This window comes from Electrophorus electricus, chromosome 25 (assembly GCF_013358815.1).
Source record: "Electrophorus electricus isolate fEleEle1 chromosome 25, fEleEle1.pri, whole genome shotgun sequence".
In the NCBI taxonomy this organism is placed as follows: Eukaryota; Metazoa; Chordata; class Actinopteri; order Gymnotiformes; family Gymnotidae; genus Electrophorus; species Electrophorus electricus.
The window spans coordinates 100,287-126,761 of NC_049559.1; the positions used below are offsets into that span (position 1 = coordinate 100,287).

A 26,475-nucleotide genomic window follows, 5' to 3' on the forward strand; every position below is an offset into this window, starting at 1 on the left:
ACACACACACACACACACACACACACACACACACTCACTCACACCCATCAGCTCAGCACCCTCCACACACACACACACACACACACACACACACACACACACACACCCAACCCTCAGCCCGGCACCCTCACTACACACACACACACACACAAAATCATCTTCCTATGAAATGCTTATCTGGCCTTATCACTGATGTATACCTAAAGAAAGTCATTCACAGTTCCTCTGATGTTTAACAGTAACATTTAAGACATGTTCAGGTCAATTGGTTGGTCACTGGGTAGGTATAAAATACTGAGTAAATGTAAATTTATTACCTTGTGTTATCCGTCTTACTAGGGATATTTTAATGCTCCAATCCACAAATGAACATCAAAGACAAATTTTTATTTGTGACCATAAGGTTTATTTTGAGTGTTTTTAAAGTACAAACACAAGCTGCAGCCATTTCTGTAAGCAGTAAAACAAGCTCATTGGACAGAAAAGTGAGGAAATAAAACTCTGTCCTACTGAGCACTGGCCTGTCTATGGGTCAAGGGATTCAACAATGATGATACTTCACTAGCAGCCCTGGATGTGGACTTCACACATTCCAAGGATTTAATATGTGAGCGGTCGCACCATAAAATATGTGTGTCATATTCTCAGTAGAATAAGAGGAAGAAGTTATGACTGAATCCATAGAAATCATCAGGAGTTGAAAGACAACAGTATAAAACTGATAATCATCCTTTGTAAGAAATCTCGTAAAAACTGGGCTTCCCTGGTGGTGTACAAATTGATGGAATGTTATTGTGTTTGAGGCTCATAGAAATATTGTGGCAGTACTGTCACATCAAGAAGAACTATGTTGTTCACTCTGGTTCATAAACAGTTGGAGAGCTTTGTGTTTTGGCTCTGTACTATAGCTAACTGGGTTTGAGTTAGAACAGCGACTATGGGATGATCAGAATGTCAGCTTTAAGAGTATTCGTGACCATATCACATGAGATGTGCAGGAACTACAGTCCTACAGTACATTCTAAACAGTCTGTTGCATTGTGGGAAGAAGCTTTCTGGACAGAATAACTGGTGTGGAAAGATTAAATTGTGTAGAGATTAAAAAAGGACCAGCAGGATGTCAGTTGTGAAGCCCGGTGACATGGACCTGCATTACTGCGAGTGGAACGACTGTAGAAGGGACAACGTTCAAACACACTGCTGTACTACCAATGCAGGTTTTCATGGCAAAAGTGCTGAATGTTATTAACTGGTTGAATCAATCATCCGACCCAAACCCCAGTGAACGTGGGATTCACTTATCGCAGTCAAGAGTAGGAAAAAAGAAAGAACGCTCCAAAAGAAGCTGGATCTGCAACTGCCATCATTACAGGCCTAGATGAGCATCACACAGAGCAAAACCAGCACTGGGTGATATCTGCCCATCACTGGCGCAAAGGATTTGTGGTCTAAGTGCCAGAGATGACATTTTTATTTCTGAAAATATTATGTGTCAAATTGATCCCATTAAGGGAAGGTGGAAATAAAATAATGCTACTAATCCTATATGGTTCACTTTGTATAGATGTAAGCAGTGTCAGGAACGCTTCCCCACCCTCAGTCACGTGGTACGGCCTGCCGTGCAAGGGGTTTGTTTGTTTGTAGCCACACCCTCCGTGAGGGCGCACACCTGTACAGGGTTTAGACGTTAAGTGTTTGTATGTCTATTTAAACCGCTGTCAGTGTGCACCTCGTTGCTCATTGTCAATGTTAATGTTAGTGTTGATGTTGTTTGCTTATGTTGCTATTGGTGTCGATGTTCCGTTTAAGTGTGTTTGTGCTGAATGTTAGCACTATGTGTGAGTGCCACCATTGTCTTTTATGTTTCATGTTAATAAATGTTTCACAGTGTCGAGGGAATCTGTGCGTTCTGTTCCGTGCCCTGCGGCACTCGGGCAAACGTTACAGCAGCTTATCTTTATAGTTATTGTGCCATTTCAAATCCGCTGTGATAGAGTACAGAGCCAAAACATAAAAAAATGTCACTAACCAATTACTTATGGTCTTCATTGTGCTTGTAATAAATAACCTTTCTAAATTATTCAACATGTTAAAATTCTCTGTACCTACAATGTACTGCCTGCATTTGTAACATACTGCACATCTATAATCTTCCATGAATTCTTTTCATGTTTTTTGTCCCTGATTGAAAACATGAAAGCTCCATAAAAATCGTCCAAGGAACTCAGCTCCCTCCCCCAATGAGCTGAAACTGTGGAGACCTCTGGCTCTTCTCGAAGAGCTCAAGGACAATGAAACTGCTAAACTTTGGCGACATTTTCATGTCGGATTATTTTGTATGTGACCCAGTAGAAGATGTTGAAAATAAGGAAGGCGAGTGGGAATGCTGCTCTGGAGATTGTGTCAATCCTCTTGGCTCTGTCCACAAACTTCTTCCGACTCCATTCCACGTCCCTCAGGATGGACGGCTGCTGGACCATGCCAGCTACAGGGCCCTTCGCTGCCATGCCGTCCTTTACACAGGAAGCCACGCCATAACCGGAAAAATGGAAACGACCCTCTCTCAGTTCCTCCTCCTGCACAGGAGGAACAAAACAGGCAACAGCAATACAACCATCATTCAGAACATGTTCACACTCACAGAACCATCATTCTGTCACGGTATGGCTCCTCCTCCCAAGTGTCTCCCCGTGTTTGTGTGTGTGTGTGTTCGTCCGTGTGGTCACTCCCTCCATATGTCACACCTGTTTGTAATTGCCTGTCATTTATGTATGTATATAAACCCTTATGGTTCTGTTGTGTGTTGTTGGTGTTTAATGTTACGTTAGCTTCATTGCTACATAGTACTTGTTTCTGTGTGAATAAACGTGTGTTTGTCTAACGTGCCTTGTCCCACATCCTGCTTAGCCTCCATTCGTTACTCATTCAGAACACATTCACACCTACAGAACCATCACTCAGAACGCACTCACACTCACACAGAACATTTGGCTGATGTTTAGTGGCAAAATGTGGCAGTTGCTCTGTCTTTTTTCAATTTGCCAGATTACTTCTCAGGTACTGTGCCTGGAACTGCCTGAAGCCTTTCATTTGTTATAACCCTAACCCTAACCCTGTCATTTAGCTATTATAACCTAACACTAACCCTTTCCTTTAGTTACTATAATCCTAGCCCTTTCATTTAGCTATTATAACCCTAACCCTGTCATTTAGTTATTAGTACCCTAACCCCAATTCTTTCATTTAGTTACTATAAACTAACCCTAACCCTTTCATTTAGTTACTATAACCTAACACTAACCCTTTCATTCAGTTACTATAACCTAACCCTAACCCTTTCATTTAGTTACTATAACCTAACCCTAACGCTTTCATTTAGTTACTATAACCTAACACTAACCCTTTCATTTAGTTACTATAACCTAACCCTTTCATTCAGTTACTATAACCTAACCCTTTCATTCAGTTACTATAACCTAACCCTTTCATTCAGTTACTATAACCTAACCCTAACCCTTTCATTTAGTTACTATAACCTAACCCTAACCCTTTCATTTAGTTACTATAACCTAACACTAACCCTTTCATTCAGTTACTATAACCTAACCCTTTCATTTAGTTACTATAACCTAACCCTAACCCTTTCATTTAGTTACTATAACGTAACACTAACCCTTTCATTTAGTTACTATAACCTAACCCTTTCATTCAGTTACTATAACCTAACCCTTTCATTCAGTTACTATAACCTAACCCTTTCATTCAGTTACTATAACCTAACCCTTTCATTCAGTTACTATAACCTAACCCTTTCATTTAGTTACTATAACCTAACCCTAACCCTTTCATTTAGTTACTATAACCTAACCCTTTCATTCAGTTACTATAACCTAACCCTAACCCTTTCATTTAGTTACTATAACCCAACCCTAACCCTTTCATTTAGTTATTATAACCCTAACAATCCTTTTCATTTATAGAGGTTTTCTTTAGCAGAAATACTCAGTGTTCACTCTTTTAATGCTGTTTATGGCTTTCCTAAGGTGAGGAATGTTTTATGTAGCATTAACGCCAGTGTCTGAGCAGCTGTCTCACTCTAAGCAGTAATCAAGTCTGTTGGGCATCTGCTGTTACAAAGAGGATTGTGGGAATGTGCATAGGTACATAAAAATCTTGGTTCCTTTTGGGTTTTCAAAAAGAAAACGAAACAGTTCTGTAAAGGGAATGGTTTCATTAGTGTACAGGTGAATGGTTTCATTAGTGTACAGGTGAATGGTTCCATTAGTGTACAGGTGAATGGTTCCATTAGTGTACAGGTGAATGGTTCCATTAGTGTACAGGTGAATGGTTCCATTAGTGTACAGGTGAATGGTTTCATTAGTGTACAGGTGAATGGTTTCATTAGTGTACAGGTGAATGGTTCCATTAGTGTACAGGTGAATGGTTCCATTAGTGTACAGGTGAATGGTTCCATTAGCGTACAGGTGAATGGTTTCATTAGCGTACAGGTGAATGGTTCCATTAGCGTACAGGTGAATGGTTCCATTAGCGTACAGGTGAATGGTTCCATTAGCGTACAGGTGAATGGTTTCATTAGCGTACAGGTGAATGGTTCCATTAGCGTACAGGTGAATGGTTCCATTAGCGTACAGGTGAATGGTTTCATTAGCGTACAGGTGAATGGTTTCATTAGCGTACAGGTGAATGGTTCCATTAGCGTACAGGTGAATGGTTCCATTAGCGTACAGGTGAATGGTTCCATTAGCGTACAGGTGAATGGTTCCATTAGCGTACAGGTGAATGGTTCCATTAGTGTACAGGTGAATGGTTCCATTAGTGTACAGGTGAATGGTTCCATTAGTGTACAGGTGAATGGTTTCATTAGTGTACAGGTGAATGGTTCCATTAGTGTACAGGTGAATGGTTCCATTAGTGTACAGGTGAATGGTTCCATTAGCGTACAGGTGAATGGTTCCATTAGCGTACAGGTGAATGGTTCCATTAGCGTACAGGTGAATGGTTCCATTAGCGTACAGGTGAATGGTTCCATTAGCGTACAGGTGAATGGTTCCATTAGCGTACAGGTGAATGGTTCCATTAGTGTACAGGTGAATGGTTTCATTAGTGTACAGGTGAATGGTTCCATTAGTGTACAGGTGAATGGTTCCATTAATGTCAAGGATATGGGTTTCTGTCTGTGAAGATAATGTTTATCCCTTTTAGCAGGCATGTGCATAATTTAGTTTCTGAACAGCAGCAGGTTGACTGACTGCACAATGATGGCTTCTTATATCATGTGAAAAAGCTTGCAGTATATGCTTCTGTGGCTTTCTGGGCTTCAGACAAAAGCTTATGAATATGCGATGTTTCATGCCGTTTCTAATTTTACACCTTGATTCTAATTGATTGTTTCCATATTCAAAATTCAATTACCCTTTCTAATCTATTTGTTAGGTCATCTCTTTGTTTCAAAATGTTGGACCGTGAGTGCAGACTACCTGAAGATTACGCCTTTGCCTTCGCTTCAGCCTGAGAAACTCTTTCTGTTGCCTGGATACAAAGTTCACTCCTGCATATTCGAGTAGCGCAGCGAAGACGAATAGGAGACAGACAGCCATCCAGATGTCTATGGCCTTCACGTATGAGACCTGCACAATGATAAACCACACATGCATTCGCTCACTGGATAATTTTGTACCACTACCAGGGCAGCAGGAGCTCAGTGGTTACGGTACTTGACTTGTATTAGGAAGGTTGCTGCTTCAAGTCCCACCGCTGCCACGTTGCCACTGTTGGGCCCCTGAGCAAGGCCCTTAACCCTCAATTGCTCAAGTTGTACTCAGTCATAATTGTAGGTTTGGATAAAAGCGCCAGATATATGTAAATGTATCCTTTGAGGCAGTGTTTTGATTCTGAATTCTTGTCCTCCTGAATGATGGTAAACTGGGGCACCTCTGTTACTAAACTTAGCTGGTGGTGTTGTGTTTTAACAGTGAATCATTACAGAGGTGTAGGGTCGGGGGTATAGGTGTGGGTGGGTGGAGGGGTGGAGGGGAATAGGTGTGGGTGGGTGGAGGTGTGGAGGGGAATAGGTGTGGGTGGGTGGAGGTGTGAGTGGAGGGTCAGGGGTATAGGTGTGGGTGGGTGGAGGTATGGCGGGGTGATGCCTTCTCTCCTGATCGGAACTGATCATCAATCTTTTGGTAAAACTTCACAGACTGCAAAACCTTAAAGTACACAATGCAAAATAACAGACACTGAGGTTTTAAACTGACATTTTTATATATGACTCCTTTTAAGTAAATTATTCTTCATGCTGTAAACAACAAGTCTTTGTTCTTATTATACGTGCTGCCTAAGGTATATAGTATACAATATATACAGAAGTGTGTTTTAAAAAGATTGTTCATTTGCTGTCAACTACCTAAATATCTGTATTGCTGCTTATAAAAATGTCAATTTTCTAAAAGCATGTTTTAAGCACACTGTGGTTTGCAGTCAGATAACTAGACTTTGGTTACCAAATTCCCTTATGCTTTGCTTGTCCAGATAGCTAAGCCTTCTGTTATGAAACATAATGCAATTGCTTGCACTGAATGTTGTGAATAAATGTTAATAATCCAGTTACTCATAATATAATGACCAAGTGTGTATTTAGGCCTTGAATTGAAACTGATGGTCACTTATCACTAATCATGTGCACCTGTCCAGCCTCAATTTCTTTCATTTTTAAGTATATTGGATTTTGCTTCTGAGCATGACTTTCATTTGGCTTGTCTGACAATTTGGATTCTACTAATTGGACATAATTACATAACTAATGTGATTGCAGTGGTACCAGTCCACCCTCACTCCTCCTCCTGCAGAGTCATGCTGCGTTTGAAGAAAATAACATGTTCACTTCACTAATTACGCAGATGCCTAATACACATCCCACTAATCTGCATATGGTCTAATACACGTCCCACTAATCTGCATATGGTCATAATACACGTCCCACTAATCTGCATACGGTCATAATACACGTCATAATACATGTCAAGCTCATAATTAAAGCTTGTGATGATTAAAGCATTACTTGCTGTGAAATAAGTGCCTTCATTTCCAAATTAGACAAATGGTTTGAAAATCAGATTAACATAATGACACATGCATTTATTACTGCAAATAGTTCTGAAATGCTACAACAAATGATGATTATCTCTTTGTCTGTGAAACAATATGGGAAAAGCACGCCCAGCCAAAACCCAGCCACAGGAGCGTCCTCTTCTGAATATTTGTCATTTTGATTACACTCCCTCGAAAACATGTTTATAAATGTTTATCAGAACTCATTCATCTGATGTGAATTTCTAAAGTAGTGTAGTACGCTTGTGCAGTCCACATTCTTCGCAATCGATTGATGACTCACTACTACTGACTGGCTCTCAGTCCACATTCTGATTGGTCACTGAGTGATGACTCACCGATACGGACCTATTGTTTTACTGTGTGTAAATGTAGATCCACACCTTGGGCAGCGAGGCTCTGGAGCCAGAGCTCTGCGTCGTCATGGTGAGCACCGTGGTGATGCCAAGGGCAACACGGGCAGGGGCGGCGTCCATGTTGATCCAGAAGGAGACCCAGGACAGGATGACAATGAGCAGGCTAGGGATGTACATCTGGATCAGGTAGTAGCCCATCTGCCTCTCCAGCTGGAATTTCACCTCTATACAGGTGAACTTACCTTTCCACAACACACACACAGCAGTGAACAGACTGGGGATGTACATCTGGATTAGCCAATATCTGCCTTTGCAGTTGGAACTTCAACTCCATGCAGGTGAATAGAACAAAATAAACTGCTGTGGGTTGTAGGTTTGACTGTAAACAAAACTTCCATCCTGCAATAAAAAGCTACCATGCTGTTAGCCTCTGATTTCGTACAAGCACTGTAGCCAGAAATACTGATATATTTACTTTCCAATTCAGTCACTATGCACTGTTGCACTAATGGAGTTTTTCCATAATGTTAAGTGAGAGGGAGAAAGTCAATGACTATGTGCTTGTAAAGAAACACAGCCAGCTCCAGACAACAGCCATTTGGGTGTTTGGGTGGCAGCAAAGACTGAAAGTTCAGGGTGTGTTCAGAAAGTCCAAACGAGTTGTCCACCTTCCACAATACAGGACATTTTTTTCCATTTAGTCTCATCAAGGATCCCTTTTTGTGTGTACTCTTAACAATACTTTGTGTTTTTTGGATTATCCTTATTAAAATCTGTTCCTTTGTAAACACTTGGGTCTCACTCTGTGTCTATCAAAATGTCCCACTGCAGCAAAATGTAAAGAAACAAAACATAAAGAACAGACAGTCTCAGGGTCCTTTAGGCCTGGCTGACAAACTCAGAAGTGATCAGATATAACAAGGTGCAGGTGTAGGTGATGATCAATAAGTGGGTGATTGGGAACGTAGAAGTGAAGAAGTGAGGTGATTGGTAGATGTGCTGGTGATTGATGGGTTAGAGGCTATAACGGGACAGACAGTCAGACCCTCAGAGATAAGAGGTTGAGGTTTCATTATAATCCATCAGCAGTCAGAGAACGAGCCGGGGTCAGAGCCAGAAAACCAAGATCAGGGATAATCACAATCATGGAGTAAAGACAGTCTGAGTCAAAAACCAAAAAAGTAATCCAAACACAGGCAGACTAATCTGAAGGGGCAGGAAGGAGAAGGTAGAGAGAAAATACAAAATACAAGATCTGATACACAAAAGGGCAGAACAGGAGAAACTGCTTGGTATGCACAGTGAAACTGGAGGCAATACTTCACAATGGTAATATGGACTATGCAATCTTACATACACTGGGAACAGAAGAACAAGTGATGTTAATCTGGTGATGATCATCTGTCTGTGATTGGCTGGGTTGTTAATCAGGTGATGAACAGCATGTTGGGAACTGTAGTGATCTTGGGACGTGGGTCGCATGACAGAGGTGCCTGACAGGCTGGGTAATGGGACTTGGCAATGTGTTGGTGGTTGGCTGGGTGTGGGCCAGAGCATGACATAATAATAATAATAATAATAATAATAATAATATAGTATAATAATAATAATAGCAATGATAATAATAGCAATAATAATAATAATAATAACATTAATACCAATAAAAGAAATAATAATAGCAATAATAGTAACAACAACACCAATAATAGTAATAATAATAATAGCAAGAATAATAATAGTAATAATAATAATAATGATTATTGCATACATATTATTGTTATATAATAATAATAATAATAATAATAATAATAATAATAAGCATATATGATCAATATGTATATCAGTATTTTTTTCAGGTAGTACATCAGATGTAAGAAAGCCTTAACTGACATTGTCTTCTGTTTACAAACATGTGATATTATCTGATATATTAAGGAATGTGATGTCTGATATTGGTGCCAAGCGTTCTGTGCTCACCTGTGTTGTAGTGTTTGGTGCAGTAGCCCAACTCTTTCTCCTGTCTCATGATGAACTGTGGTAAGGTCAGCCCCTCTGCCACCTGCACTGGCCCCTTATCTAACCACTCAAACACCAGGTCATTCATAGTGTAGCCAACTGCAGAGCAAACCAACACCCTGGCATTATGTCTCTCAGGGAATTAGCATTATGTCCAATGCACTTTGGATCAAAGGAGGTTAAACTTCAGTAAAAAAAACTTATTACACAAGTATCTGAGTGGCCTGTTCACACAGACGTACAATGTGTTACATCTAGTAAGCAAAGTTATTAATGTTTAATGTACATATAACCGGAGGGCGAGATTAAAGGGATAACATACAACTCTCAAGTTGCATCGTGCACGTCTGAACATCCATTGGGAAGTTCTTCAGATCCATTGGACAGGACAGGATTAATGTCAGCCTATAAAGAATGATCAATACTCACTTCAGTTTTAAATACACGGGTGAATGTGCAAATGTACCTGTGTATAATTTAGTAACAGCAGCTAAATCCACATTATCAGAAACATTTATTAGAAACACTTTGCAGATGTAGAGAGATAATCAGCTGTCACATCATCCTCCAGCCCTTTATTACTGCTCAGTTTCTCAGTTCTGCCGTGTGGGTGTTTATTACTGGTCAGTACTGCTGTATGGGTGTTTATTACTGGTCAGTTTCTCACCACTGCAGGGTGAGGGCATGGTGGTTTGGCAGTTAGCATATTTGCCTCTCAGCACTAGGATCTTGGGTTCAAGTTCCTGTCTGAGTGGAGTTTCCATGCTGTTTGTGTGGGTTGTCTCTGGTTTCTTTCCACAGTCCAAAAGCATGGAGGTTAGGTTGATTGGATACTCTAAACTGTCCTGTGTGTGTGTGTGAATGTATGTCCAGTGCTGGTTGGTGCTCTGTCCTGGCTTTAATCTCCTCCCTTTTCCCTGCATTCAGTGCAGTCCCCCAGGGGGGTGTAGGTTGAGAAAGGTGCTATATAAATGCAATTAATAATATTATTTATTACTGGTCAGTTTCTTCGTACTGCTGTGTGGGTAATTTTAGTGTCAGCAGTGACTCTTTTGTGTGCAAAAACTGCTGTGCATCATACACTCACACCAGAGATTAGCCTGAGATGGGTTATGTTATGATGTTTATCTCTGTATAAGCCTTTTGTGTTTCTTTGGTGGACTGTTAGCCAATGCAATGACAATGACCTTCTTTTGTTCTCGTTAGAGCAATTTATGTTCGTATGTTCGGTTTTGTTTTGTTACTGTCGTTAAACCCTTCAGGCGGAGACCTGCATGTGCTTCCTCCTCTTTTCCTGCACGTTCTACGCCTGTGACAGAAAATACTCGGCTCGTGGAAATTTGTTGTTTGGCCATACTGCTTGGCACGATAGTGGTCTGAAACACTGCCAGTTAATGGGCTAAATGTAATGTTACAGAGGTAATCACATTGTTATTTAATATTGTAATACATTAGGTTGGGTTACAGGCACATTTTTATAGATACATTTTAAAAGGTAATCAGTAAACTGTAATGGGATATATTTTTAAAGTAACCCAAACCTGCCTATATCCCTGTGCAATACAATAGGCAGAAAAGGTAGAAAACCTTGATCAACAAATACATAACCATTTTTCAGTAAAACTGTTTGCCTGGTTTTTTTTTTTATTGGTGTATTTTCATGAGTAACGGCTGTAACCTCTGTGGTGAGGTTTATTGTAGCTGTATTTTTAGTCTGCACTCTGTTTCTTGCCACTCTGACACAGTGCTTTTTGGGAAATATGTCCCCTTAAGCACAAGACATTTTTAATGTCAGAGTCACTTAAATAATTGCTTAACGAAATGCCTGATGAACCTTGTTCTCTCTCTAGACACTAACTGCCACTGAGCTCGATGAGATTTTGGCTCATTTCCTTGGATCCAATTATATTGTCCCATCTTTCAAAGCAGAGAGTCATTAAACAGCATTAATTGCTAATAAGTCCTTCTTTTTATGTTTGCATGTTGTACAGAACCTTAGCATAACAAGGGGGTGGTTATTGCTTGTGAGGAATTCTTATATAAGGCACCTGTTTCTCACAAGTACATGGAAAACTATTAAAAAGATCACAGCTTTTATTTTACTCTGATCAGTTTAACCAGATACTGTATGCATACATTTACCAGCCTCCTGCCTTGTTCCCATATTACACATTCGTATGTTTGCATTCGTTATAGGTTCAAGTGAAGTGAAGTGAGTTGTTGCCATGCATGTCGTGTTAGCCACGCTGTTCCCTGCTTATCACTTGTAGGTTTTTGACCACATGGCCACTGCTGACTTGATACTATTTGGGTGGCAGAGCATTCTCAACACCGTCATGGTAATGATTGTGGGTGTTGAGCTGGTAGAAGTTTGAAGTTTTTCAGGTACATTGTTGCAGGGGTTTTTATGTGTTAATGTATCTGCTCAGTTGAGAGTTTTTAGCCACCCAAAACTCTCTATCATGCTTTCCCAATGACCCAGTCCTCTACCATTTTATGATGGCTGCAGAATATTAAATGTATGCTGTTTGTGAAGGACAGCAATTATACCTGATGCTGTAGAGAACTGTTCCATCCTTGAAGATCCTCAGGAGCTTGTTGTCAGTAGTGACGTCGTGGAAGTTGGCACCCTTCTCATTGGCAAAGAACAAGTCGGGCTTCCAGATGGAGTCTAACATGGAGGGATCCAGGTCGAGTGAGGGGTCAGGGTACTCGCTGTAAGCAAGCCGAGGGTCATTCCACTTCTGCCTCAGGAAGATGTTTACTCTGTAGTCCTGCCCGGGTGCATGCAACAAACCGTTATCCCTTAAAGGGACATTTCTTAGAGGCTCTGTAAGATGTCTAGCACATGAAATACATATTTATCATGAAATATTTCTTCATCATTTTCTAAAACAAGCTCTATTTTTATCATGAAGGCAGGTTGATGCAATGTAAAGTCAAACAAACATTTAATTAGTGAAATGATTTAGTGACAACTACTGTTTTTTTTTTTTTAAAGAATAAATATAATTTATCCCCATATATATAATATCATATAGTTTGTGAAGTAGAATAAATTACTTCACCAGAAATGAATTGGTGTTAATTTACAGAATGACATGGTAATGGTGTAAAGATTACCTAGTGATGACTGGATCAAGCAGCTCAACATAGTCCATCTGGATGTTATTCACATGCTTTATTAGGTACAGTACTAGAGCCATTTATCATAAAAATATATTTACAATGATTTTCTGGAAATGATTGCCCAGAAATGACTTAATTAATTTTGTAGTGCTACTAAGTAAAGCCCAGGCAATCATATTCCATTGACCATTTGACAACAAGTCAGCAAATCACTTTCTAAAATGTGCAAATATTTATGCTCAGTCTTCTTATCGCAGACACATAATCTAAACTCTTAAATATCCTATCAAGTGTTTGCCATTGGAGTGTTTGCTGACTGGGTTGCACAGCATGATTATGGTTCATTTCTTTGGGTTGTAGAATACAAAGAAGGTTAATTAGATTTCTGTGTCTGGAGTATGAGCAACATAATGCCAGTTGTTAGTCCTGCTGCTCACCTGGCATGCCCAGTTATGTATAACTATCTTGGCATCGTATTTTACTGGTGAACATGTGTACTTGTCAGATGTTTAGGGGAGGATGTTGTATGGCATGTTGCAGTTTATTTGGATTCTTAAATTTACAGCCCTTCAAGAAGTCTTATGCCTAAATAACTGTGCTAATTCCATAATGTACATTATGATATCTTGAAAATTATACATTTCATTCTTAGTATAAAAATATATTGGTGGTCCTTTTGGAATTTTTAGTAAAGTATTATATGCAAATGTGTGTAAACATTAAGTTGGCTTGCCAAAGGGCTAAATTAGGGGTTACGGTTGCAGTTCTTCATCTTAATAATAATAATAATAATAAGAAGAAGAAGAAGAAGAAGAAGAAGAAGAAGAATTATTATATTAGTGGTAGTAAAACCACCAAACGTGCTGTGAATGATCAGAAGGAAATCCAAATTTTTCATCCACTTTTCACACATCTATCACCCTTTTTACCCTTCTTTATCATTTTCATTCCATTTTAACTGCCTTCTAACTTTTATGCTGTACATGATATAAACACCCAAAATGAGTAAACATAGGAAGGCTTTTCATTTCTTCCACTCATTCTTTATTCTTTTTCCATCCCTCCATCCTCCCATAGAAATCCACTGATTTTGACACTCCTTCAGTTTTAAAATTTTAAAAATCGCTGCATTTGCTGTACCATATAAGCAACCAGGTCCAGTCACCAAACTCCTTCAATATCCAAGGAAATCAAAATAGTGAACCCCCACCACTTCACCCTGAGGGCACTCACCTATCTAACACTCATAACACTTCTATCCATTCATTCATCCCTTCATCCTGTCATAGGAATCCATAGATTTTATAATGAAATTTATTTTCAAGCTGTAACCAATAAACTTGGTACAAAGGTTCAGCATATCAAAGACTCAATAAAGATTCAAAACACTGATTTAACCAAATTAAAAATTGGTATTAAAATCCTGATATTAATATTGCTCTAACATTGGTGGGCCTGTGTGCCGAACACAGAGCTTGGGTCAGGTAAAACAAAATGAAAAACTAAAACAGGAGTAACGGGGAGGAACTTGAATGGCTAAGGGAAGCCTCCAGAGAGAGACAGACTTGAGAGGGAAAACTGGAGAGAGGAGGGGACGTGTAAAAACATGGACACCCACGCAGCACAGAAGTGAGCTGTAGCACGAGAGCTCATAGACCTCAGGTTACCGGCTAGCAGCTTGGCTCAGAACTTTGGCAAAGACCCAGCACTGAATGATTGGTTCACTGGGCTTATATAAAGGTCTAGCCCAGCTATTAGGTGTTAACCCCACCACTAATCATAATGCTATGTATTTCTCTTAATATACATAGCACTCACCTCAAGCCGTCTCTAACCCCGGACCCAAGATGGCCGAGGGAGATCCTAAGATCTCAGGGAAAACAAAGGACACGACGCAAGGAAAAGGCCTTGAGGGAAGCGAGCCGGCGTCAGGAACAGGCTGAGGGCTCAGGCACACCGAGCTCCCTTACCCAGCATCCTGCTACCCAATGTCCAGTCTCTGGACAACAAGCTCAACAACCTCCGGGCCAGGATAAAGTTCCAGAGGGACATTCGGGACTGCAATCTCCTCTGCTTCACCGAGTCGTGGCTGAACCCAGCAGTACCAAATCACGCCATCCAGTCAGCCGAGTTCTTCTCGGACAGGACGGCAGATTCGGGGAAGTCAAGAGGCGGTGGAGTGTGTGTGATGGTAAACAACAGCTGGTGCAACAATGCCAATGTTGTTACTCTCGCCCGCTCCTGCTCACCCAAACTGGAGCTGCTCGCCCTCAAGTTTCGTCCTTTCTACCTTCCCCAGGAGTTCACTTCGGTCATCATCAACACCGTGTAAATCCCACCTCAGGCCAACATGGAAACTGTGTGAACTTCATGAGGCTCTCACACAGTTTCAGGCACAGCACCGGGACGCTGCACTTATCGTGGTTGGGGATTTCAACAGCGCTAACCTCAAGCGTGCAGTGCCCAACCTTTACCAGCATGTAACCTTCCCCACCAGGGGAAATAGGACACTCGACCACTGCTACACCCCATACAAGGACAGCTACAAGGCACTAGCTCATCCACCGTTTGGTAAGTCAGCCCACGCTGCCGCCATCCTCCTACCAAAATATAAACAAAGGCTGAAATGGGAAGCTCCGGTTCAGAGGGAGGTCGCGCGCTGGACAGACCAATCGGTGGCCGCTCTGCAGGACGCTCTGGATGACGCAGATTGGGACATGTTCCAGCGCAGAACTGATGATGTCAGCGAGTTTACGGAGGCAGTAGTAGGGTTTATTGGGAAACTGGTGGACGACACGATTCCAAGACTCACCATCAAGAAGTTTCCCAACCAGAAGCCCTGGGTGGACCATCCGCGAGGCTCTGAACTACAACGTGGGGATCATCAGCCGGAACATGGACGAGTACAAGTCTGCGGCATACGGAGTGTGCAGGGCGGTGAGGGAGGCGACGCGACGCTACGGGAGGAAACTAGAGACACAGTTCCAGCAGAGTGGCTCTAGATCCCTGTGGCAGGGACTACGGACGATCACGGACTACAGGAGCCCACCCTCCAGACCGATGAGTGCGGATGAGTCTCTGGCGAATGAGCTGAATAGATTCTTCGCTCGCTTTGAGGCTACATCTAGCAGCGCTAATGCTAGCAATCGGTGGCCGCTCTGCAGGACGCTCTGGATGACGCAGACTGGGACATGTTCCAGCGCAGAACTGATGATGTCAGCGAGTTTACGGAGGCAGTAGTAGGGTTTATTGGGAAACTGGTGGATGACACGATTCCAAGACTCACCATCAAGAAGTTTCCCAACCAGAAGCCCTGGGTGGACCATCCGCGAGGCTCTGAACTACAACGTGGGGATCATCAGCCGGAACATGGACGAGTACAAGTCTGCGGCATACGGAGTGTGCAGGGCGGTGAGGGAGGCGACGCGATGCTACGGGAGGAAACTAGAGACACAGTTCCAGCAGAGTGGCTCTAGATCCCTGTGGCAGGGACTACGGACGATCACGGACTACAGGAGCCCACCCTCCAGACCGATGAGTGCGGATGAGTCTCTGGCGAACGAGCTGAATAGATTCTTCGCTCGCTTTGAGGCTACATCTAGCAGCGCTAATGCTAGCAGCGCCAATGCTAACAGCGCTAGTGCTAATGGTACTATCGGCGCAGCCAACGGTGCATGCGCAGAGCCCACCATAGAACAGCGCCCTCTCATCATCACGGAGAGTGACGTGAGGAGAGTGTTTAAAAGGGTGAATACCAGGAAGGCGGTGGGACCAGATGGTATCTGCGGGAGAGTCCTCAAAGCCTGTGCAGATCAGCTAGCCCCGGTGTTCACCGACATCTTCAATCTCTCCCTGATGCTCGGTATCGTCCCGTCCAGCTTCAAGCGATCCATCATCGTCCCCGTCCCGAAGAAACCTTGACCCTCCAGCATCAATGGCTACCGCCCTGTTGCCCTCACATCAGTCGTGATGAAGTTCTTTGAAAAGATAGTCAGAGACTTCATCACATCTTCACTGCCAGCCTCCATGGACCCACTGCAGTTTGCATACCGCCACAACCGCTCCACTGATGATGCAATTGCACATCTGCTCCACACCACACTGACCCACCTGGACAAAGGGAGGGGTAATTATGTTAAAATGCTGTTTGTCAACTACAGTTCAGCATTTAATACCCTCATCCCCTCCAGACTCACTACTAAGTTGGAGGATCTAGGACTGCATACATCCCTGTGCGACTGGATCTCCAACTTCCTAACAGACAGACCACAATCAGTATGGGTGGGCAACTGTGCCTCATCCACCCTCACCTTCAGCACTGGAGCTCCTCAGGGTTGTGTCCCAAGCCCCCTGCTCTACTCACTGTACACCTACAACTGCACAGCCACTTCCAGCTCCACCATCATTGTCAAGTTTGCTGACGACACCGTTGTCATGGGCTTGATCTCAGACAACGATAAGAAGGCCTACATGGAGGAGATTAAACACCTGGAAAACTGGTGCCAGGAAAATAATCTCCTCCTAAGCATCAGTAAGACAAAGGAGCTGATCGTGGATTGCAGCAAGAAGCAGGAGCGGCACTACCAACCTGTGAGGATCAGTGGAACCACGGTGGAGAGAGTAGATAGTTTCAGGTACCTTGGTGTTCACATCTCGCATGACCTGTCCTGGTCCCGCCATACCAACTCCCTGGCAAAGAAGGCTCGTCAGCGTCTTTACCACCTCAGACGCCTAAGAGACTTCAGACTGCCCTCCAAGGTACTGCGGAGCTTCTACACCTGCACTATCGAGAGCATCCTCACGGGGAACATCACAGTCTGGTTTGGGAATAGCACCAAGCAGGACAGACAAGCACTCTAAAGGGTAGTGCGTTCAGCAGAGCGCATCACTCACACGGAACTTCCTGACCTGCAGACCATCTATTACAAGCGGTGCCAGACCAAGGCCAGGAGGATTGTGAAGGACCCCAACCATCCCAACAATAGGCTCTTCTCTCTGTTGAGGTCAGGGAAGCACTTTCACTCCCTGAAGATCAAGACAGAGAGACTGAAGAGGAGCTACTTCCCACAGGCCATTCGGGCCCTGAATCAGGGAAACTGATAAACTGTGGGGACCACCACCACCATGTAACATAACTGTAAATATGTTCAATTATCACCATGTAACATAAAAACTGCAAATATGTCATCTACAAGATGGAACTGTACATTCTGTACATACATATATACATAACCATATACATTGTACACTGTGTATATAAACATAATATACATATATTGTACATACAATTGTTAATATATTTCTCTATGTACCCCTGTTTTCTTTTTCCTCAGTTTGGATGGAGCACTCAACCATTTCACTGTGAGTTATACTGTGTATGACCATGTATGTGACAAATAAACCAAACTTGAAACTTGAATCAGGCTTGACTTGAGGCTCCCTCTAGTGGCCAGAAGGGGCCTCGGCCTGGCGCCAACCCTTAAAAGTACCCCCCCCAGAAGGGCCAGCACCTGACATTCCAAGGCCAGCTGCACGACCCTGCTGAAAAGCCCAAATGAGATCACGGTCCAGGATGTGACGGGAGGGAACCCAGGACCGCTCCTCGGGCCCGTATCCCTCCCAGTCCACCAAATATTGGACTCCACCACGAACCCACCGGACATCCAAGAAATGCTTCACCGTGTACACTGGTGCCCCGTCTACCATGCACAGACCCAGCGGGTCGGAGGGGCCCACCGAACACAACACAGGCCTAAGGCAAGACACATGGAAAGTAGGGTGGACACAACCACAGGGGAAGGGCAAGGCAATAAGAAACAGGGTTTATGCGGCAAAGAACCTTGAACGGCCCGATGTAGCGAGGGGCAAGTTTGTGGGTATAACCATGCAAAGGCAGGTCCTTGGCCAAACCCGCTGTCCCGGCCGATAAATCGGCATAACGTTTTTGAGCAGCCATAGCAGATGAGAGCCCCGTGCACCCTCCGCCAGGCCAAGTGGAAGTGCCTGACTGTCTGCTCAGCAGACCAGACACCCATGTCAGCTTCCTGGTCGGCAAACAGGAGCGGAGCATAACCGTACTGGCACTCGAATGCCGACATGCCTAAGGAGGAGTGCCACAGAGTGTTGTGAATTCCACCCAAAAAAGGTGCTCAGACCAACAGGATGGGCAGGAAGAGGCCAGACATTGGAGGGTGTGCTCCAGATCCTGGTTAACTCTCTCGGTCTGGCCGTTGGAATTGGGGATGGAAGCTAAAGAATAAGCTGGCTTCTGCCCCCCAACAACCGACAAAAGGCCCCCCGAGAACCAGCTAGTGAATTGAGGCCTGTGGTCTGACACGATGCTGCTAGGTAGCCAATGAATATGGACAACTTGAGTAAGTAATAGTTTATCTGTCTCTTTCGCAGATGGCAATTTCGGCAGTGCAACGAAGTGGCCAGCCTTGGAGAACCTGTCGACGACCACCAAAATCACAGTGTTCACAAATGCTCAGACGACAACGGTCGAGGGTGGAGCAGAGGATGGCGAGGATTCCCACTGGCGGGAGAGGGTATCAGGTTTAATGTTCTTAGTGCCTGGCCTGTATGATAAGGTAAAATCAAACCGGGCAAAGAACAGTCCCCATCTGGCCTGGCGCGGATTAAGTCACTTGGCCTGTTGTATGTAGATATAGATCAATATGTCATCCAGGTAGACAAACAAGTGCCTGTCAAGGGCTTCCCTTAAGACCTCATTGATTTACCACTGGAAGATGGTGGGTGCGTTCATCAACCCAAACGGCATGACGAGGTATTCGTAGTGCCCAGAGGGGGTGATGAATGCCATCTTCCACTCATCCCCCTCCCGGATTCTCACCAAGTTGTAGGCACTGCGCAGGTCCAGTTTAGTAAAAACGGAGGCCTGCTGCAGTGTTTCGAATGCTGAGGTCATGAGAGGCAATGGATAGCAGTCCTTGACAGTTGTTGTGTTAAGGCCCTGGTAGTCTATACAGGGGTGTAGCCCACCATCTTTCTTCCTGACAAAGAAGAACCCCGTGCCAGCGGGGGAAGTAGACGGCTGGATGAACCCTAGGGCCAAGGACTCTTGTATATACTTGTCCATTGCTTGACGTTCAGGCCCCAAAAGGGAGAACAGGCAGCCTCTAGGGGTACTGGAGCCCAGAAGGAGGTTTATGGCTATGTCATATGGGCGGTGGGGAGGCAATAGTTGGGCCTTCTGTTTGCTAAATGCTTCCCCGAGGTCCCAGTATTCCTGCGGGACTCGAGACAGGTCCGAACAGCCGGAACAATGACCGGACCCAGACCAAGGCTTGGGGAGCTGCAACCAGGAGCTCCGACATGACAAACCCCAAGACAGCACTGACCGGCTTAGCCAGTCAACATGGGGATTATGTCGCTGAAGCCAGGGGTACCCCAAAATCAGTTGCAAGTCGGGAGCATGGATAATATACGGTGCAATCTGTTCAGTGTGTGGGCCGACTCGCAATGTGATTAGATGAGTCTGATGGCTAACAACCCCTGGCTCCAGGGACTGACCATCGATGGCAGCAATGGGTAAGGGTTTGTCCTCTGGGACTAGCGGCAGGGCTAACTTGTTGGGTAACCCAGCATCGAGAAAGTTGCCTGCCGCTCCGGAGTCCACGAATGCCTGGAGATGCGTTTCAGACGTTCCCCAGGCAATTGTGGTACTTAACAACCCCTGGGCTCAGAGAGGACTGGTTAAGTCCGTCAGAGGTCCTCCCTCCCCTGACGGACGTTGTCTTTTCCCTGGAGTTCAGGACAAGCTGGGCGGAGATGACCCGAGCTTCCACAGTACAGTCACCTCTCCTCCCACATCCGAGCGTCGTATTCACTCCGGGAAAGGCGTGTGTGTCCTAGCTGCATTGGTTGGGATCCGGACTCCCCGTGCTTGTCATGCACACGAACAAGGCTAAGGGGGCACGGAGCTCCGCGCGAACCTCGACTGATCTCTGGTCCCTGTGTTCTGCGCCTCTGCTGCACGCGATTGTCAATATTCAAGACCAGATCGATCAGGTCGTCGAGAGAGGCAGGAGTATCACGGTGGAGCATCTTTAAGGCCCAAGGCTCTGGTGGAAAGCAGCCATCAGCACTGTGGGGTTCCATCCACTCTCAGTGCAGAACTAATCGCATAACCAGCCACAGCTCTTTCCCCTTGACACATTAAGACGACAGGAAATCGTCCCCCTCCAGTGACTGGATGGTCAAAAGTTCACTTGAGGGCAGCGGTGAACTCCACTACAGTGGAACGAACATCTTTTTGGTGCTCCCAGACCAGGCTGGCCCATGCCAGAAGGGAGATGATGTACGTCACCTTTGCTCGCTCTGTGGGGAATGGAGATGGCTGCTGCTCAAAAGCCAGTGAGCACTGACGAAGGAACCCCCTACAACCTCCTGCCTCACCGGCATAGCGCTCAGGGGCAGGAAGCAACGGCTCTGAGCACGAGGTGGGCAGGATTTGGGCTGGGGCTGCTGCAGCCCCAGCTGCCTCCTGACTAGGGGCAGCCGGAGGCACTGGTGTTAGTGTCAGCGGTCCATCAGGGCCTGCAACTGAGAAAGAATCTGCTGCAGGGCCTGTTCATGTCAACCAACCGTCACCCCCTGATTAGTCAGAGCCACCTTTACCTGTTCCAGAACTAACTGTAGAGCTGGGTCCATGGCTGGGTCTTTCTGTAAGGTGGGCTCAAACCCAGGTCAGCTGGGTGATGATACCAACAGCCTACTGGGTGAGCAACCACACTAACAGTGGGCCCGTGTACCCAACACTTAGATCTTGGGTCAGGTAAAACAAAATGAAAAACTAAACACCACACTGAGTGTGGAAAAAAGGAAGAACAAAGGACGCCAGGGGAAGAAATGGCAACCCCGATGCACTGGGGAAAACTCGAACTAAAACTTCCCACACAAAACCAGAAAACGGGGAGGAACTTGAATGGCTAAGGGAAGCCTCCAGAGAGAGACAGACTTGAGAGGGAAAACTGGAGAGAGGAGGGGATGTTTGAAAACACGGACACCCTCGCAGCACAGAAGGTGTAGCATGAGAGCTCACAGACCTCAATACCTTAAGTTACCGGCTAGGAGCTTGGCTCAGAACTTTGGCAAAGACCCAGCACTGAGTGACTGGTTCACTGGGCTAATATAAGGTCTAGTCCAGCTGTTGGGTGTTAAGCCTGATTAGTGGTGTGGTTGACTCGAGGCCTCCCTCTGGTGGCCGGAAGGGGCCTCAGCCAAGCGCCAACCCTTACATATTGGTATTAAAACCCTGATATTAATATTGGTATTGAAATCCTGATATTAATATTGGTATTAAAACCCTGATATTAATATTGATATTCAAACCCTGATCTTAATATTGGTATTCAAACCCTGATATTAATATTGATATTCACACCCTGATATTAATATTGGTATTAAAACCCTGATCATAATATTGGTATTCAGAACCTGATCTTAATATTGGTATTCAAATCCTGATCTTAATATTGGTATTCACACCCTGATCTTCATACTTATGGAACACATCTGTTTACCTTCTATATTTATATTTACCTTCTTCTATATTTCAATCATACCTGCATCCCCCATAATAATTGCTTGATTTTATAATGCCCTTAATTATCAAACAATAGCCATCAAACTGGTTCAAAAGGCTTAACATAATCTTAACATAGTTATATTTGTCATGCTGTTACAATGGGCTTTGGCAAACCAACTCAAAGTTTGTCCACAAACTTTACTTTGGGTCACGCTTTTATCACATTTATTTGACCTGACTGAGGAAATGTCACACTGATTCACTGTTGTAACTGTATCTTAGAAAAGCATTATGTTGCTCTGACCTTGAGTCATTACACTACTTAATCTGTTTGAATGACATATCTTAAGACATAAAATTCTCAAAAATTCAGCTACAAAATGTATGTGAGTCATTTGCTATGAGTCACTGTGTGAATTAAGTAGCACAAAATAATGTAATGTATGTAGGAAGATGACAATCGCCCTAATTAGTCAGCCATACATGAGTGATCTGAGATACAGTGCCTTTGTGTTAGGCTCTATAAACAGACTGGTACAGTCTTGGTTATGTTGCATGAAACATGTTAAAAGCAATTATTATTTTTTTTTTTAAAGAATATGAATATTTTTAACAAATGTTCATAAGACAGAAGATGTTAGTGAAACGTTAGCAGATAGCAGATCTGAGGTGAGGGGTATAACACCTAACTCACCATGGTGGTTTCAGCTATAGAACCAAAGCTGTTGATAAATATGTTGCAGGTGACATTTACAGGGGGACCTGCAGGTAGGGCGATAAACCACATTGGCATCTGTTTTAGCAAATTCGGAAGAGGCAACAGCATGCCAGGCTTACCATAGTGGTTTCAGTCACGGACCCAAAGCTGTTGATAAAAATATTGCAAGTCACGTTTACAAGGGGACCTGAAAAATGGAATGAAAATGGAAAAAAGACAACAGGGCAGAGGCCAAACTGCACCAGTAAAAGCTCCAGGATTCTCCAGTGTAGCCTGTAGATTGCATGACCTTTGCATTGGATTTGAACACTATAAATGATTATAAAACAGTTTTCATTAAAATGGTTTCATCTAGCACCCATGAATCTTACCAAGAACACCATGAGAAATGTAAGTATATATTTTAAAATTAGCATCAATCACTTTTTTCTCTAGATAACTTAGCAGACATTCTTTTTATACTTTACAGTTTGTGTTTATCAGTAACAGATATCTACCTAAACAAATGGTGGCTAAAATCCATCCCTTGATGAATAATGATCGATCATCTTAGAAGCTGGCAGATTGATGACCTCATCTTTTGACATGTTAACCATGTCACAAACTGATTGATCTAAATGGAATTTGTTCTTGAACATTACTGCCTGAATCTAGAATTTTGAAAAACCCACCCATACACCAAACACTCTGGGCCTGCATGTACCAAGGATAACTTAGATAAACTGGCAAAAAGCATCTGACTAACTGGCACTAACCAAAACAGAAATTTGAAGAGGTTGTGCACAGTGCTGCAATTCTGCTCATGAAGGTTGCAATCAACACCAAGATTTCTTTGGTCCACTTTGAGGTGACAATCCTGCTGAGACAAGAGTGGTATCTCCTGGACCTCCTGGGCTTCTGTAGTGGCTTCATTAATATTACATACCACTCTGTATCAATATTCGCCTCAGCATGTACACAGGCAGTTTTGGAACAGAACGTGGTAAAATAAAACAGCTTGAGACTCAAAACTAGGTCATGCTTTGCAATTAGGCACCTGTGACGTGATGTTGGCCCTGTTATGTGGAGGAGTGACAGGGTTTTGATACTGGTTACTAATGGTTACTAATGGTCAAATTTGATGGTGTGGGTGATTATTGATTAGTGATTACTGGAACATGAACATCAAGTTTTTATTGGATTCTCTCTCTCTCACTCTCTCTCTCACACTCTCTCTCTCTCACTCTTTGTGTGTGTGTGTGTCTGTCTATAATATATATATATATATATATATATATATATATATATATATATATATATATATATATATAGAGAGAGAGAGAGAGAGAGAGAGAGAGAGAGAGAAAGTGTATATATAGAAGCAAGGAGCTTCTGAGCACTTTAAATATTAAATTTTGAATATCTCAATTTCATTTCAAATGAAAATATGTTCATTTGAATTTTCATATGAAAATTACCCTATAGAGGATAGTTTTGTCATGGTGTGGTTCCATCATTCACTAAAAGGTGAATAATAACACTGCATTGTGCTTTGGGTTTGGAAATAACATAAAGGTAAAGGAAGAATAGACTTTATTCTGGGTAGTGTAACATTCTCTCTTTCTGGGATCCAGACAGACTTAGAGACAGCCTTGTGGAGTTGGATCTACATCTGGATCTTGCCAGATCTAACAGGGACTGAGGTCTGTCTATTTAAATATGAAACTGGCACTCTGCTCTTAGCTAGCCCTCCTCTCTTGAGGGCTTGTGCATGTTTAGAAGCAAGGATACACTTACTGGAGAAAGATCAAAAGATGGGTTAAAGAAGCCACAGTCATTTTACATTTCACAGAATCAAATATGGAAGTGCTTCATTATAAATGTTCTGAAAAATGTGACATACTTTTTCATTCATTAAACTTACAAATATTAGGTCATTTAAAAGCAATGACTACAACAGCTTCAACCTTATTTGAGGTTGTTAAATGCAACCACAAAATGAGCACCATACCTTTGAAGTTAGGTCTTATACGTGCATCATAGCCTGATGTTTTTCCCATCAGTTTGTCCAGGAAATCAGAAGGTGACATAGTCAGTGATGAGCCTCTTGCTGGTGACCTCTCATGCTCTTTTGCAACCATTATCCTGGAGCACAGTGGGAGCACACATTCATTAAAACAACCAGCAAGCCATTCAGAAGAAAGAACCAATTTTTGCAAGGGACAACATTTTGCATGCTTGTGTAACGACGAGGGTAAGCTGGATTTAATGACAGGTTCACAAAGGGTTCATTTGCACAGCCACCCACACATTGGGAATCTGAGAATGTGACTGTTTTCTTATATGTATTGGTCAATGCCCACATAGAGCTGATGGGTCTCTCCTTATTCTCTGATGGGTCTCTATCTCTGTTTCTCTCTCACTGTCTCTTTCTTTTCTATGTCTCTCCCTCACTATTACTCTGGGTGAAAGAAGGAAAGATACAGGTGTAGGGGTGGCTGGATCTAAAGAGCTTGTACATTCTGGCAGCAGTTGGAGGAAGGCCAGACACATCAGAAGCAGGCAGATCAGAGCCAGACCAGACACATCAGAACCAGAACAAGCACATCAGAACCAGACCAGGCACATCAGAACTAGCAGCCTTCAGTCTGCTGGTCTGTACCCCACCTGGGATTTGAACCATGAACCTGTCTATGGAGCTGGACTACTGTGCCTGCGTGCTGGTATTGTTAGATTTTATACAGGTTCTATGGTAAATACATATACCTATGCATGTACTTATGTTTAATATGTACACAAACAGCTGGAAAACAGCTAGACACTGAATAATTATATGTAGTTACCCAGAACAGTGTATATTTTAGTCCGTCTTGAAATCTAATTTGAGAATAAATATAATTTTATAATAAATATAATATATAGTAGATATTAAATTTAAATCTGGAATACGCTTTTTAGAAGCCCCTATATAGTACCTATATATTTTCAGAAATACTTTTCGGCTTCACTTTCACGCGCTGTGAAAGATTCTTAAATAACCTTGAAACTGCGCTTTGCAGACGTTCAGTAATGGCTATTGGATGGTTCTCCCAAAATGTTGACTGGTAAACAACCAGTGCACATACCTGAGGTGATCCATTTCTATCATGCATGCAAATAAAGTTGTGAAGAGTTTTACAAATGGGCGAGTCATTCCTCTTAGTGTTATGGCTTTCCCGCCTCTCCACACGCGTCCATATGGAAATGTAGGGTCAGGCGCGCGGTACGAGCGCTTTCCTCCCAACCAAAACACAGATCAAAGGAAAACACACAACATGCGCTCCAGTCCTGGCTGTCATCGTTTAAAGGGACAGGTTTAGCAGTCCAACACACCGTAATTTTGGTTGATCTGCATCAATAAACATCCGCTGAGAGTTTCAGCAAACGGCAGGGAAATGGAAAAAAAAAAATATGGGACGGGTTAATACAATCTTCAAAGAAGGGATTGGACGTGACGATCCAAGTTGGCGTTGTGTTTAGGTGAAGGGTCTGCAGAGGTGAAGCGAACACAGGTGAAGCGATGCAACTGACGATCCAAGTTGGCGTTGTGTTTAGGTGAA

The 26,475-nt window shown here is 43.3% G+C and overlaps 1 protein-coding gene across 2 annotated transcripts; it reads right to left on the reverse strand.

The window, feature by feature from the left end:
- Positions 1 to 1,660: 1,660 nt before the first annotated feature.
- glra2 (glycine receptor, alpha 2) lies at positions 1,661 to 26,475 on the reverse strand. 2 transcript variants are annotated; one of them, XM_027028242.2, is made up of 9 exons: positions 26,002 to 26,475; positions 24,888 to 25,021; positions 22,874 to 22,941; positions 12,051 to 12,274; positions 9,823 to 9,905; positions 9,462 to 9,560; positions 7,512 to 7,726; positions 5,499 to 5,648; positions 1,661 to 2,576 (listed from the first exon to the last, which is right to left on the reverse strand). In XM_027028242.2, exons 1-9 carry the CDS (start codon positions 26,067 to 26,069, stop codon positions 2,301 to 2,303), a joined length of 1,317 nt encoding a protein of 438 aa, XP_026884043.1. In that variant the 5' UTR covers positions 26,070 to 26,475; the 3' UTR covers positions 1,661 to 2,300. The 2 variants fall into 2 exon arrangements, with proteins under 2 accessions (XP_026884043.1, XP_026884042.1); XM_027028241.2 differs by having other exon boundaries at positions 9,462 to 9,599.